This window comes from Strix aluco, chromosome 20 (assembly GCF_031877795.1).
Source record: "Strix aluco isolate bStrAlu1 chromosome 20, bStrAlu1.hap1, whole genome shotgun sequence".
NCBI lineage: Eukaryota > Metazoa > Chordata > Aves > Strigiformes > Strigidae > Strix > Strix aluco.
Window position 1 is genome coordinate 4,530,383 of NC_133950.1, and position 14,669 is coordinate 4,545,051.

The following is a 14,669-nucleotide window of genomic DNA, read 5'->3' on the forward strand; positions in this document are numbered from 1 at the left end:
TGCAGGGCGGGTGAGCCGGGGTGCACAGCCCCGCACCAAGGGCTTGTGTGCAACAGGCAGACGTGGCCTAGGGCAGCTGGGCACAGCCCCTCAACGGGACACAGCTCTGCTGGCATCTGGGAGGGGGACATCAGGGCTGATGGGCAGGAGCTGGGCAGGGGCTGGGTGGGGTAGGAGGGCAGGCAGGGTGGCCTGCAAGTCCCTGGGCACATGGCCTTGGAGGGAGCACTGTGCCCATTTGGGCACCAGCTCTGCCCTGGCTGCCAGCATCTGAGGTGCTGCCACCCTGGTGGCAGGGTGGTACCCTGAGCTGCCAGGGCACAGCCAGAATCCTGCATGGCTGCTTCCTGATCCACCCAGGGCACACGGTCCTTGTCTCCACCTTGGCCAGTGGTTTTGGCCAAAACTGAGGTCCCTGGCAGAGCCCCATGCCAAGCTGGCTGCCCTGGCATCCCCTGCCTGCCACCACCCTGGCAAGAGGAGGGCAAAGCCCTACCATGGGGTGCCATCCCTGTGCCCAGGCACCCATGGGCACACGCAGTCCCTGTGCACTGCCTGTGAGGGGATGTATCAGGATCCTGTGTCAGCATATGGCCACTGCACCCCAAAGGTGCTGTGCTGCCATGCTCCCAAGCGCTGGCACCAAGGGGACGAATTTTTCTGCAGAGCACCGTGACCCTCTGAGGCTCTCAGTCTCTAAACCCCCTAATTCTTGCTGCCTAGGAGTCCTGGAAACATAGCCCGAGGGTAGCCGAAATGTTTGGTAACTGGACAGCACTGCCTGCCTGCATTGCTGCCTGCTCCTGCCTGGAGCAGGAGCTGCTGCCCTCTCCTGCTCCCTCGCAGAAATGCTGCTGAGTGTCCTGGCAGTCCTGCCCTGGCTCCGGGATGTGCTTTTCTCCTCCATCATCCTGGCTCCAGGTTCTGTCCCCCTACCGCACTCCCCGTTTTAAAGCTTCCCCTGCTGGGAGCACCCTCCGTGCAGAGGCTGTGGCACTGGACCAAGGCAGATGCGGGGACCGAGTCTGCCACCCCCTGGTGCTGTCACCTCCCCTTGCAGGTGTCACCAAGGGGTGCTGGGCTCTCCCCAGGCTGGTGATGAGTATCGTCCCCGGCAGAGTCAAGGGTAACTCAGCCCCCGACGTGAGAGCCTGCAGCTCCAGCTGGAAGAGCAGGGGCAGGTCGTGGACGTGTCCGTGGCAGCGGTCACCCCCAGACGAGGAGCACAGCCCCACGCGTGGGCACTGCCAGCTCGGAGCCTCCGTGTCCCTGCACCAGCCCCAGCCCCTCCACCCCCGCCAGCCTGGAGCCTCCCTGTGTCCCCCCGCTCCGGTCGCAGCCGTCCCCGCAGCCCGGACCACCTGGGGATGTGTGGGCTGGAGTGCGATGGGGTGTCTCCGCTGGCCAACATCTGCCCAGATGTTCTTGGCCATGGGGGCGGCCGAGGATGTGAAAGACTCCACCACTGCTGCCCAGGTACAGCTGATGTCCAAGCCCTCTCCGCCCATGGTGAAGCCCAGAGCTCCTTGGCCTCACGGAGATGGCTTCTTCTGCTAATGAAGCAGAGACGGATGGTTAATGACTGCTCCTGGGGCTTAGATTTCAGAGGTCTTTGTTATCTAGGTGCTTGTAACCCAATCTCCCAGGCTTGGCTTCCCGGCAGCAGATCCAATAGCGCGCCTGTCCCTGAAAGGTGAGCCCCTTCCCCCTGCCGCAGTCACCAGCAGCTGCCGGGACCTGGCTGAGGAGCTGCTGGCAGCTCTGGCCCCCGATGCTCCCCACAGGACTGCTGCAGCCCCCCGGGACGGTGCAGCCCTTCTGCCACCTCCCCTGAGGCACTGGGGGGAGCATCTCAGGACAGGTAGGGACAGGGGACAGGGGAGGAGGGGAGAGGGATTCCTGTGTGTATCAAAATGCTTGAGGTCACCGGTAGAGAGGGAGTGGGGTCTTGATGGCCTTCAGGAGAGGTTTTCAAATAAGCTGGTGGGTACTGGACTCCCCCTTAAGATGGGGCTGGACTCCTCAACTCCTCCCTGCCAGCCTGCATGCCCGTCCCCTGCTGTTGACAGCTGTGTGTGACTTGGAACAGCCCGGGGTTGTCGAGGAGCAGGGCTGTGGCACTGCCTGGTCCTCTGGACGCTGCTCCCCTGCCCACCTGGCTGACATGCTCCTGCCCACCCCATACTCCCCACCAACCCAGAGCCTGGGCAGGCTGCTGAGGTCCAACCAGTCCCAGGCCCCCATGGGACATAAGGGGCACTTGGCAGAGCTCCTGGCAGAGATGCAGGGTCACACCATGGAAGATGCATCCCCCTTGGATGCAGTCAGAGCCATCTGTAGTGGCAGGGTCCTGCTTTTCTAGGCCAGGCTGCCCACGGGGCAGGCAGGCAGCAGGCAGGGATGTTGGGCAGGGAGTGTGATGCCCTGGGGAACCCAACACATGGGTCTGGTCCCCATATCTCCCATGCATCAGACGCACTCAGAGGTGGCATCCCACACCCGGGCTGTGGGTCTGATGGCTCCTCTCCCTCTTCCCTCCCCAGCATGTCCCAGGCCAGTGGCAGCCCCCAGGCAGAGGATGTGGGGCTGTGTGTCGGCGAACACATGCGCACCCCGAGCCGGGGCAGCCAGCGGGTTGAGTGCATCATCTGCTACTCCTCCTATGACCTGTGCGGCCGGCTGCCGCGCCGGCTCTACTGCGGCCATACCTTCTGCCAAGCCTGCCTGAAACGCCTCGACGCCGTCGCCAACGGGCAGCGCTGGATCCCCTGCCCTCAGTGCCGCCAAAATACACCCACGCCGCGTGGCGGTGTTGCCATGCTCGACCTCGACCTGGCCACCTTCCTCGCTGTCAAGGCTGATAAGGAGCATCCTCGGGTGGCTGGCAGGTCCCAGCCCGACTCGGCCACCAAGGGCTTATGCAAAGAGAAGGCAGTCACCAGGCAGCCGGTGGGGCTGTGCCAAGAAATGGTGCCGCCGGCGCCATTCCCCCGACGCAGCTGCTGCCAGCCGTGCCTTTGCTGCGGGGTGACGGCGGCCTTCGAAACCTGAGCACGAGGAGGGGGCTGCCAGTTGGTGCACAGGCAACTGAGCTCCTAGGGTGCAGTCTGGGACCATTTTTGGGGACCCCACACCATGCCCCAGACCCTCATGTGGACAGTAGTGATGGGGCTGCGCTGGCAGCCTGGGAAGGGTTTCAGCTTGCTCAGGGCTTGCTGTTTACCCTGCTGGGATTTGGGGTGCAATAGGGGAGGATGAGTGTGCCCCCACCCCCTCATCCTGCCCACCTGCCCCTCCGACAACTGTCACAGATGTCCCCTGGTCCCTGGCTTCTCCATGCGTGTGACTCTGCAGCAGAGACACTCCCACTGAGCGCCCCCAGGCAGGGGACACGGGAGCCTGGCACAGTGCAGCAACACAATGATGCTCCAGGGAGCATGTGGCACCCCAAAAGCTTCACGCCTATTAAACAACACTCTGTTGGCCCTGCTGGGTTGCATGTCTTGGTCATATTTGTCAGTAAGCCTCAGGCTAACCCGGGGAGAGCCCTGCCTGCGCTGGAGGTGGGACGGGAAGAACTGACCTGCCCTGCCGGATTGCTTTCCTTTAAGTGTTTGCTCTGCTGGCCATCTGCATGAGAAATTTGGGTGTTGCGACAGCTGGACAGTTGAAATTGAAGATGGCAGAGCCCACAGGAGCTCCTGCTTGGCCTTGTGCTCCATGGCCTGTGCCAGGTTTGGTTTTCCTGCCTGATCCTCTCTCATGCAGCCCATACAGAAGCCCCTCTGCTGTTTTTCCAGGTCACGTCTTTGAGTGGTTTTCCCTGCCTGACTCCAAACAGGGAGCGCAAGGACAAGAGCCCAGCCAGGTGTGGGTTTAACAGAGGCCAGATGAGGAAGGACTGAGGTGCACCAAGGTGATATTAATACAGTTCTTGGGCAGGGCTTGGCATTGCCTGGGCAGCTCTTGCCGTTTTTCCTCAGAGCCCATTTTCTGCATCTGTTTTCCATGTGGTTTATGAGCTCTTGCAACATCCTAGCATCAGGCACCATTGGCTGCGCTTTGGAGCTCAGCAGGAGACCCCAGCCTGTGCCTGCTTGGGGCCAGCAGTGATCTCACGTCCCCTGGGCAGTTCTGGTGCTTGGCTGTCCCCACAGCATGGGGCACAGCAATGGGCACAGCACCCACCCCATTCACAGCACCCGCACCGTGCACAACACCCATGCACAATTCTGCCACTTGGTGTCACCTGCTATAAAAAAGTCAGAGCTCTGAGATGTGCCCAGCAGAGCCCATGGGAGCAGGGCCACCAGGGATGCCCCAGGGCAGAGGTGCCCAGGGAGGGACAGCAGAAGCATGGTGTGGTTTAGAGACTCCATGGGCTGGGCATCTGCCTGTCTCAGATCTTTAATTACATGGAAACATGCAATAAATTAAAGCCTTCAAGGACGGGATAAAAGCTGACATAGAGTCTTAAAGCACTTCCCCCTCCATCTTCATATGCACCCCTAGGGCTGCCCAGGGGCTCACTTTCTCCAGATTTCTGGTGGGAAGAATCTGTGATGGGCCCATCCTAGCTCCAGGCATGGCTCCATGCAAAGGTGGCAGCAGGAGTGTGCCCAGCCCAGCGCCCTGTGTCCCAGCTTTTCAATGGTGGAGGGTGACAAAGATCCATGGCTCCCTGTCCCTATGCCCAGGACTTTGCCTCCATGCTCCCACCCCTGCTCCACCACATCCCCTCAGCACCAGAACTAAGCTGTGAAGCTTGACCCTCGCTGTGTGCCTCTGTGCACGTCCCTGCTTCTCCCAGCCGGTGCTGGTCTCTGAAGGAGTTTATCTGCCCCTCCATCACTTCACTGTGAGAACAGTCTTGGTGTGCTGGCTGGGCACCCTGATTTACTCCCCTTGGCTAGAGCAGGGCTGGTGTTGGGCCCCATGCCTTGGGGGACACCTCCATCGGTCAGCATGACCCCCCAAACTGTCCTTGCACAGTGGATGCTCAGAGCAGCGTCTCCAGGTGCTGGCCCTGGGGCCAGGCTGCACAGTTCTGCATGGACCCCAAAACCGCAGGAGAAGTCATCACAGCAGGGGAGTGGGCACTGGTGGGTGCAAGCCCTGGCTGGGGACAGGGACCTGGGCTTTTTCTGCAGGGTGCTGGGTCCCCCCCGTTCCACAGAAGGGGGCAGTGACAGGGACCCATGCTCTGCTGAACACTGGCAGCGTGTGTGAAGGGCCAGCGGTGGCACTGTTGGTGTAGCAGACCCCAAAGTGTCACCAGACTGCAACTGCAGCAGGGTGCCGCCAGTGTATGCAAAACAGAAGTGGGGCCAGGCATGATCAGTGCCAGCCCTGGGCTGGGCTGGTGTCCCTGCCAGGCAGGACGCTGGGGACACCTCTCCTGCCATGTGCCATGGGGTGGTGCAGCAGAGTGGCAGCAAGGGGCTGGCGGAGGAGCCGACATAGGTTTGCAGCCTCCTGGGCTCTCTGAGCACAAAAGCTGGAAATGGCCTTGCTTTTAATAGCTGTGGGGTTTTTTTTTCAATGAATTCTGCACTTCTCACCTGATCCCAGGTGGCTGCAGGCAGTGGGCAATACAGCCCCTGGGGAGGAAGAGCATTTTGGGACAGGGCTTCCTAAAAATACAGGTCCCCATATAGCCCGCAGCTGCTGGTGGGATGAGCCGGTGATGCAGCTCTACGTGGCTGCAGGTTTGTGCCCTGCTTCGGGGCTGGGTGGGGCTGGAGGATTCCTCTGAATTATTTCCAGATGGGGATTAATGCCGCAAGCCGAGTTTGCTGCAGGATAGATAAACAAACCAAAGCTCCTCTGGATTCTATTAATAAACCGCCTGCCTGCCGCTTCTGCCACAGATTTGGGAACATCCTGGTCCTGGCCTGGGGCGCTGCCTTGCTGCCATTCCAGCTCTTTGGCTGTGGGGCAGAGGCACCAGGGCTTCCTACGGGACTGTGACCGCCAGCATCCCAAATGGGACAGGAGCTGCGAGGGCGTGAGTGGGGGACAGTGTCTCTGCTCTGTGACCCCACTCCAGGCTGTGGGTGGGTTGAGGTGCTGCTGGCTATGTCCCCTGGTCCCCTGGTGTGCACTGAGCTCTGCCAGGGACAGTGGGAGATGGGAGGTGACATCTCTTGTCTCCAGCCTTCTGCTGCAGGGCTTCAGGCAGCTTTGAAACTGGAGTAGGTATAAACAGGGTGGAGGCAGACTTTGAGCCCTCTCGAGCTGGTGCTGCTGTTCTAGGACGAGGGTAAACAAGTTTCGGGTGACTGCAGCCCCGCAAGCTCTCCTTTCTCTCATCTTCTCCTGTGGAGGTTTCTGGGTGTCCCCCAGTGTGCAGCAGACGTGTGATCCTGCTGGGGAGGAGGAGGGTGGCCCGTGGGCCTCACATCCCCACCATCCTCATTTTGGCATAGTTTGTGGGCTCCTACCAGGGGCAAACAGAGCCTGGCCAAGGGCTCGGCTAAGGGCTGGGCTCAGCGGGCTGGCCCATGGCTCCCAGCAGGGCTTCCCATTGGGGCCCTCTGGGCACAGTGGGCCAGCACAGAAGATGGGATTAGACCTGCCAATGATATGATTTAAGCTTTGTCCCACCCCAGCCAGCTATGGGGATCCTGGGTCCATACACCCCTCTGTACCTGGCTGGTGAGGCAGCACACCCATGGGGGATGCCCCATGGGGAGGATGGAGGCCAAGAGATGGGTCCGATTTTGCTTTATTCCAGCTTTGCAGCCTGCAGCACACACAAGCAGTTAATCCCAGGCCACACAGAGCTGGCTGTTTACCTGGCTGGAGCAGTGCCTGGCAGAGGGAGGGACGAGGGCACGGCTCCGCACCTTGCCAGAGCAGGCATCACTCCAAAAATATTTGCTGAAAAAAGTGGAGCTCCACCCCGAGGAAAACTGGGGCCAGAAGCGCAGCCCGCTCTGGGTTTGCAGACGGAGGGTGGCAGCGAGCAGGGGAATGCGTGTGGCTTCAGGGAGCCGAGCACGTCCACCCGCTCCCCTTGCAGCCAGGCACTGCCCAGCACCTCCACTCAGCACTGCCGGGCTCACTCGAGGGTGCCAGACAGGGACGGGTCGCTGGGCAAGGCAACGGGCACTAGGGATCCTGTCCGTGGGGGAATCCCAGCTCCGGAGCTCAGGGACCCCTCGCCACCTCAGTGGGCAGCCATGGGCTGCTGGCAGGGCCCCAGCACCGTGCTGGCCTGCCTGCTCCTCCTGCGCCCGCTGCCCTCGCCAGCCTGCCCTGCCGCCTGCCGCTGCTCCTCGGGGGAGGTGGACTGCAGCAAGCATGCCCTCCATGAGGTGCCGCAGAACCTGCCGACCAACACCAGCACCCTGTGGCTTGGTTACAACTTCATCACGGTGCTGGGGCCGCACTCCTTCCCTTCCCTGCCGGGGCTGCTGCTGCTCAGCCTGCCTCACAACCACCTGGGGCTGATCCACAGCCAGGCGCTGGTGGGGCTTGGGGCGCTGCAGGAGTTGGACCTCAGCCACAACCTCTTAACCGTGCTGAGCCCCGAAACCTTCCTGCCCCTCACCAGCCTGGCCACGCTCAACCTGGGCAGCAACAGGTTGGGGGAGCTGGAGCCTGGGGTGCTGCACGTCCTGCCCCAGCTTCAAGCCCTTCACCTGCAGGACAACCCTTGGGTGTGCAGCTGTGGCATCCTGCCCCTCTGGCGCTGGCTCAGCCACAACAGGGAAAAAGTGCAAGGTGAGTGCCCGGAGGATCGTGTCCCCAAGCCCCCCACCTGCTCCATGCTGGCTGGTCATGCTGTTGGGGCTGAGGCAGGACCCAGCACCCTGGCTGTCAGCTGGCTGTGAGCTTGCAAGATCGGTGCCCGTGGGGGTACGGCGAGGTTCCCCAGGACCCATTCTTGAGCCATAGCAGCTCCTGGTCTGCTTGGGAGGAGATATCCCTGGGTCTGGTACCTGGTGCCCACCCTTGGTCCTTGCTCACCAGCAGGGATTTCCTGGAGAGGAGGGCCGGGCAATGTCCCAGTGACAGGCACCCAGCACTCTCCCCAGCAGTGGCACCAGTCCTGCCGTGCTGTGGGCAAGGCCTGTTGGGCAATGGGCAACTTATGGGGCAGGAAAAGACTGTGTCAGGGTGGGTAATACCACTGACCCATCCAGGACTCAGTGCCTTCAGACCCTTCCCCAATGCCTTCATGAACATGGGTCTGATCCTATGTTTCTTCCCCCATGAACCTTGGTGAGAGACAGCTCTGCCAACAAGGTCTCTCCCTCCGCTGCCGACCACTTCTCCTTGCTTTCAGCTTGGGTGGGTGCCTGTCACTTGTGCTGGCTGAGACCTTCTGTGGCATCTCCAGGCTGGCTGCTCACTGCTCCCCGCATCTCTCCCCTGGGAACCAGGCCCACCACCTTGCCTGCCCCATCTACTGTCCTGTCCTAATCCTATTTTCCAGTGCACCCTCCAGCATTGTGCCCACTTCCCCATCCCATCCCACTCCCCAGGGCACAGGATGTAGATAAGTCCTGAACCCACAACTGCTCCCCTTCTTTGCACCCTGCCCTGGGAAATCTTGGTCACCCTGGTTGCCGTCCTCCTGCCCTGGTCCCATCTGTCCCATACAGACCTGCCATCCCCTCTGTCCTTGATACCTGCCTTGTCCCAGCTGCCCAGTTTGTCTGTCAGCACTGCTTTTCTCTTCCAGAGAAGAGTTCGCTCCTCTGCAGACTCCCAGAGCAGCTGAACAAGTATCCGATCATGGCCTTTGGGAATGAGTCCTTCAGGCAATGTCAGGAAACCTCACTGTCCGCCCAGCACTACGTCATCTTCCTGATCATTGGACCATTCTCCTTCATGGCCAGCATCTTCTTCTGCACCTTCATGGGCTCCATCATAGTGGTTTACCACAACCTGCGCAGGGAATCCCACTTCTGGAGAAGACCCCACATTGGCAAGGGCCACTCAGGCAGGGCAACCAGGCTTTAGCCCTGAGCAGACTGTGGTCCATGACCTTCTCCAGCTGCCTGCACTCCCCCCGGTTGCAAACATTTCCCTGTGGACCAGTGAGAGGATGCTCTGTTCCTGTAAATCACTTTTCTTCTTCCTCTCAGAGTCCCCTGAGATGATGCCAAGCTCATTCTTCCACACTGTCGGGGGTAACAGTCTCCAGCTCAGACCCGCTGCAGCGCATGGTCCGATTGCAGATGATCTCAGTGTTTCGGGAGGCTCCTCAGGGCAACCTCAGAGCTGCACATCCCCTTACTACGATGGGGCAGGTGACCCTTCTCCTCCAGGTCACCCTGTCCTGCCCCTTCTGCTGCCCAGGGCCTCAGTGTGCAGCTCAGGGTGCACTGTATGCCTCCTCTATGTGCCTTTTGGTGAACCCCAGGAGTCTCCAATTGCCTTTCAGTGCAGCCCAGAAGCCTTTGTGTGCCTCTGAGTTTGCCCCAAAGCCCTTCCTGGGCCTTTTGGTGCTCTCAGCACTCCCCATCTGCCATTCAGTGACCCCAGAAGCCTTAGTGTGCCTTTCTGCGTCCTCAAGACCCATTGGCTTTGCTTTTTGCGCATCCAAATGTCATCCGTTTAGCTTTCTGTCACCTGACAGGCATTGGTTGGCCTTTCGTGTGTTCCAGATCTCTCTGTGTGCCTTTTGGTGCACCTGAAGATCTCTGGATGTTTTTGGAGCACTCCAGAGCCTCCATGGGACTTTCAGAAAGCCCCAGACCCTTCCATGTACTGCCCAAGGACAGGGCAGATTGCAAAATGTTTCTTTTGATAGGTTTTTTTCCTTGAGACAGGGCTGCTGGTGCTGAGAAGGCTCTGCCAAGAACCAAGATCTAGTGTGAGGCCAATGTTTAGGGTGAGGGTTGGAAAGAGACAAAACCTCAAGCTCCCCCTGATGTGGTTTGACAAAGGGGCTGACGAAGGATGAGTGAGATTGTACAGTTATTCCTCCCCCAGTAGCTTTTCCCCTAGGCTAAAGCTCATCCAAGGCCAAGGTCTACAGTTCGCTCAGTGATATGAGTGGGGACAAAAAAATCCTGTGTGGCTTTACAGCACAGACCCTGCAGCCCTTGCTGCTGCCTCACCTCCCATCGCCCACAAAAAGGGGCTGGGGCTGCCCCTGCATCTCCCTGCCCTGCGCCTCCTGCCCTTCCCTGTGAAAATGCTTCTCCGTCGCATTGCATGGAAATGCTTAGTGAATATACTGGGAGATAGCCTGGAAGGAGCTGGAGCTGGGCTGCAGAGGAAAGCACAAGCTGGGGTGACAAAAGCATCTCTCAAGGAGGAGCAACACCCCTTTCTGGTATGAATTCTTAGCCATTGTAAGACGGTAAGAGCCACAATGAGACGACTGTGGCCACCAGTCTCCTCTTGTTTGCTCAGTCTCTTGTCCATGCAAGAGCTGCGGGACAAGCCAGGGATGTGGCAGGGGTCAATGCATCCTTTGGCAAGCTCTTGGCAAAGGTTAAATAAATCACGCAGAGAATAAACCAAATGTCACCTCAGTTGTAGTTTGGCTTGCTCTCTTTTTTATATTCAAGAGAGAAAGCTACCCAGCATGCTGTTACACTGCTCAGTCCCCACTTGACTCTTCCTGCAGTGCCTCTCTCCAGTGAGGGCTGCAGGGAACTGGTGAAAGCAGCAGATCCTCCAGTGCTACCAGCCCCGCACCCGGGACAGCTGCAGGACCTCTGCCAGGATCAGCCCCTTGCACAGTGCCTTTCCCAGGAGCAATCCCAGCTCTCCCAGACCCTCCCTAATGACAGCACTCAGTCCTTCCTGAGAAGGCCTGAGCTTGCCATTTGGAGCTAGGACCTCGCTTGTCATCCTGCATGACCACCTGAGCCCCGCTCCTCCTCCCAGATTGTTCTGAGGCTGAGACCCCCGTGGAGGTTGGGCTGGTGGTGTCAGCACATGGGGAGCGTGCTGTGAATGAGTGATGTTTCTTCAGTTCCCCCAGGAGAGCTGCTTCTCCGTTTTGCAAATCCCTCAGGGCACCTTCAACCCTGCAGTTGGTCCTCTGTTCCCAAAGACCAGCCCCAGTGGCAGCGCCCCACGCTGCTCCCTGGAGCTGGGGAGCACAGCAGTGCCAGGGGACCGTTTTCCCCTGGATGGAGGTGAGTGAGAGCCAGCTGGCATGGTGCTAACATTTGGATGGTTTCAGACTGTCCCTGGCCCCCAGCTGCCAGGCCTGTCTCCCCACACTGGCTGTTGAGGTTGTCCATCAGCCTGGAACCTGGAATGGTGATGCCCTTTCCCTCCCGATCTTCCCTGAATCTCCTGGCTTTTCTCCCTAGCAGCTTCTCCATCCCGCCTTGTCCCACCACCTCCCACCAACCCTGCAGCAGTGCTGGGTGAGGCTCTGATTCAGCACAGGTCTCCCTGCCAGCTTTGCCAGAAGGCAGAGATGGAAAGAAGGACATGACACTGGAATAAACCACTTCATGATCCAGTCTAGACTTTACTGAGCTCTTGCAAAAACTTGGTATTAATGTTACATTGACGTATAAAGTAGAATGGGTCCAATTTCTCAGCTGGAGCAAGATGAACTTGATGGAGCCACTGCCGTCAGTGGGACGATGCTCACAGACCTCAGCTGCCGTCTGAAAATCCTGCCTGCAAAGTCTGCTGACCTGCAGGGAGAAGCCCCATCTGCTCGGCGGGGGCAAGGAGAAGGCAGTTCATGCTGCTGGGGCTTGGTACCACGTTGCAGGTGGGTTTTCCGCCTTCACAGGAGGCGGGATGCGATGTTGCCCATGCGTGTGCAGTAGCTGCTCATCACCAGCCTGGCTGGTGCCAGATGCTTCCCCAACTCTGGTGTCTCTGCACCCGCTCACAGCGCCCATGGAGAGGGTGTGCAGGGATGCTGGCACATGGGCACGTATCCTTGAGCGGAGGAAGATGTGGGGAGGAACAGCTCAGCCTGTCTCATTTGGTTCCCTTCTCCTAGGCTGGGATTCGCTTTCCACGTCTCCAGGTTCAGACAGATGCAGCCACATGAGCTGGGGCTTCCGGGCTGCTGCAGGAGCTGCTGGCAAGCTTGAACTGCAGGTGAGTGTGGCAGGGAATCTGCCAGTGCCTGCTGTGGTGCCCTGGTACTGCAGGCAGGCTGGGTGGCCGCTGCAGACACCACAGCACACAGCAATCCACGACCAGCCAGCAGCATCTCTTCTTGCATTGCTGGTGCTGAGGCAGTGTGGAGCTTGGCTAAAGGTCCATGCAACCATCCAGAGCCATTCCCTGTGGAGATGTTCCTGGCCAGGAAAGCCATGGTGTGAGAGCTACATGCTGGTCATGGCCATGTCCTGGGGATGTCTTCTGTGCAGGAGAGGTGGGTAGCCAGGATCTTGGTGGCTCCAGAGTACCACAGTGAGCACAGGAGCGTGAGCTGCAGGGCTGGGAGCACTCCTGCTGCAAACAGACCACGTACAGGAGCCAGGACATAGCCACAGGCTGATGGGAGGGAGGCACAGGGGGTTCATCCTCTGCAAGGAGCAGAGCACACATCTTCCATCCCCTGCTGCAGAGGCGGGGGTCACTCAGCACAGCAGGAACATGTGCCCAACCTGCCAAACTTCAATGGCTCCTCCAGCCACTCAGGACCACGACCACATTGCATTGGAGCCCTCCGGGGTGGTGGGAGACATGGAACACACCTCTCGGGGGACGTGTGTGTGCTGAGAAGCCTGAAGCCTGCAAAGTGAAGCACATGTTTGTAGTCTGGCACCAGTTCTTCCCTGCTGCTGTGGGAGAGCAGGCACCCTGTGCCTTTCAAAGTCCTTTCCCCTTGCATGTAGCCAATCAGTGGCAGTACTGATTATCAACAGCACTGGTTGGAAGCGATTATCTCTGTACAGTGAAGTTCAAACCGTGTCCTGGTTCTGCCGTGCATTCTGGGGCACGAGCATGGCAGCAGGCCTAGGAAGGGAGGGAGATATACAATGAAGTCACTGTGTATGGATGAAGGATGCTTTCCTCCCATCTCACCCAGAAGAACCCATCAGTGTCCCTTGAAAGGCAGTCCTGGCTGTGCCTTCCTACTGTGTTGGGCAAGGACTGATGGCCCTCGGGGAGAAGGTCACACCACAGTGCTGACTGAGGGGTCGGAGAGGTTGAGCTGGCCGGTGATGTCGGTGGGATGATATTGCTGCAACACACAAATACACAGACAAGGAGAAAGAAGTGTTAGGAAGTTCTGGCACTTGCCCCCGCCTCTACTTACATCCCATGTGTCCCTACAGGATATCTCTTGGGGGTGATGCAACAGTCCAAAACCTGCTGCTGGCTGATGTCCCCTTCCCAGAGCAATCCAAGCTTGTGCAGAGGTCGTTGCAGACACTCTCCAAGCACCCTGTAGCTGGGCAGGGAGGACGCCCAGGAGCGTGGTGCAGCTTCTGCAGAGCGTGGCAGCCACGTCACCTGCTGAGCGACCCCCTCTCTGCTCTGGGAGAGCTACAAGACAAAGCCTGTGACTCATCAGCCCAACCCACGGCTGAACCTGTGTTTGGAGGGTCTGGCTGGGTTTCGGCATCTCTCTGGTGCCAGATCAAGCTGTGCTTTGAGGCCAGGGCGTTTCACCTCCTTGCTTGAATGACTGCTTTGACTATCCTTTCATGCAGGTGAGGAGATGTGTGGTGTGGTTGACTTGTGACAAACTGTACCGTCAATTGCTGATGTGAAAATACAGCCTGTGTTGGGGATGTGGCCTGGATTTGGGGTTCTGCGCTCCTTGCAGATGGGGCAGCTTGCAAAATGCTCCCTGGGAGAGACCTCCCCAGCTGCAGTCCCACCAGCAAGCAAATGGGGAGAGCAGAAATACCCTTCAACAGACAAGAAAAAAAAGTCCTTCCTCCCCAGGCAGGGATTTACAGCTGGGCAGCTATTTTCTCCCTTCCTCCTTCCATACTCCCTGCCTCTCCCAGTTCCACTCTCCTAACTCCAGACCCTGAACTGGAAGCCCTGTCCAGCCCTGCTGTGAGAGTGGGTAGCATGGAGCATCTTGTGCTGCTGTCTGGGGACCTAAACCAGTGCTGGGGCAGGAAAGGGTCTCGGTGGGTCTCATGTGCTGCAGCACAGACCCTCTCCAGTGATGCTTGCCCGGCCCTTGCACCACACTGCCCAGGAAGGCTGCCATTTCGCTGGGCTCCTGGGGGGCTCCTCAGTGACAGGATTTTACCCGTCTTGTGTTGGTCAGTGGTAACTGTGGCCCCTGTGGTGCTGCTGGTGGCTCTGGCACTGTGGCTACCCTGCGTGGCTCAACACCCTGCCTCCTGCCACAGGGAGGTCTGGGGTCCCCCCAAGCGTTGCGTGGGGTCCTTGGGGCTGCCCTGCTCTGCCCAGTTTTGTGCTTCACCAGGACCCCTCGTTGGGAAGATGCTGGGGCAGGGGCAGGAGCCAGCATGGTCCCGTCTCTCTGGTACATGTGCTGGGGACATGCTGACACCCAGGGAGCATCTCATGGGACCATTCTTTTATTTAGGGGACTAGCTAAGATTAAAATGGAGCCTCTGAGAAATTTACTGCTGTGGCCTTGCCTTGCTAAGTGGCAACACCTTGGCCGTCACCCGTTTGCACAGAGAGTGGCCGAGGCGATCCTGCAGTCGCTCTGCCACCCTGGGGGGAGCTTTTTGTGGCTATTAATGAGCCCACCAAAAAACGCCCCTCTCTCCCAGAAACGG

General features: G+C 59.1%; 3 protein-coding genes across 13 annotated transcripts in view; 2 read left to right on the top strand and 1 right to left on the bottom strand.

Moving 5' to 3' along the window:
* The first annotated feature begins 1,195 nt into the window (after positions 1-1,195).
* LRRC26 (leucine rich repeat containing 26) lies at positions 1,196-8,973 on the top strand. Its single transcript, XM_074845995.1, has 3 exons — positions 1,196-1,237; positions 7,073-7,728; positions 8,693-8,973. The coding sequence occupies exons 2-3, from the start codon at positions 7,185-7,187 to the stop codon at positions 8,971-8,973; spliced, it is 825 nt and encodes a 274-aa protein (XP_074702096.1). The 5' UTR covers positions 1,196-1,237; positions 7,073-7,184.
* RNF224 (ring finger protein 224) lies at positions 2,410-3,051 on the top strand. The gene has a single exon (XM_074845972.1). The coding sequence runs from the start codon at positions 2,545-2,547 to the stop codon at positions 3,049-3,051; it is 507 nt and encodes a 168-aa protein (XP_074702073.1). The 5' UTR covers positions 2,410-2,544.
* A 2,459-nt stretch (positions 8,974-11,432) lies between the features above and the next one.
* The window catches only part of GRIN1 (glutamate ionotropic receptor NMDA type subunit 1), a 40,731-nt gene continuing 37,494 nt past the window's right edge, over positions 11,433-14,669 (bottom strand). For all 11 annotated transcript variants that reach the window (XM_074845993.1, XM_074845983.1, XM_074845982.1 and 8 more), the window contains one exon: positions 11,433-13,138. Coding sequence is in view for 5 of the 11 variants with exons in the window: in XM_074845994.1 (XP_074702095.1) it covers positions 13,070-13,138 (69 nt within the window). In the remaining 6 variants the exon portion in view is untranslated. The remainder of the gene's footprint in view (positions 13,139-14,669) is intronic.

What these genes read in the sequence shown, in the direction of transcription:
- RNF224 (XM_074845972.1), top strand. Translation starts at nt 2,545, where the DNA reads ATGTCCCAGGCCAGTGGCAGCCCCCAGGCAGAGGATGTGGGGCTGTGT.
- LRRC26 (XM_074845995.1), top strand. Translation starts at nt 7,185, where the DNA reads ATGGGCTGCTGGCAGGGCCCCAGCACCGTGCTGGCCTGCCTGCTCCTC. An exon ending in CAACAGGGAAAAAGTGCAAG is followed by an intron (nt 7,729 to 8,692) that starts GTGAGTGCCCGG and finishes TTTCTCTTCCAG; the next exon opens with AGAAGAGTTCGCTCCTCTGC.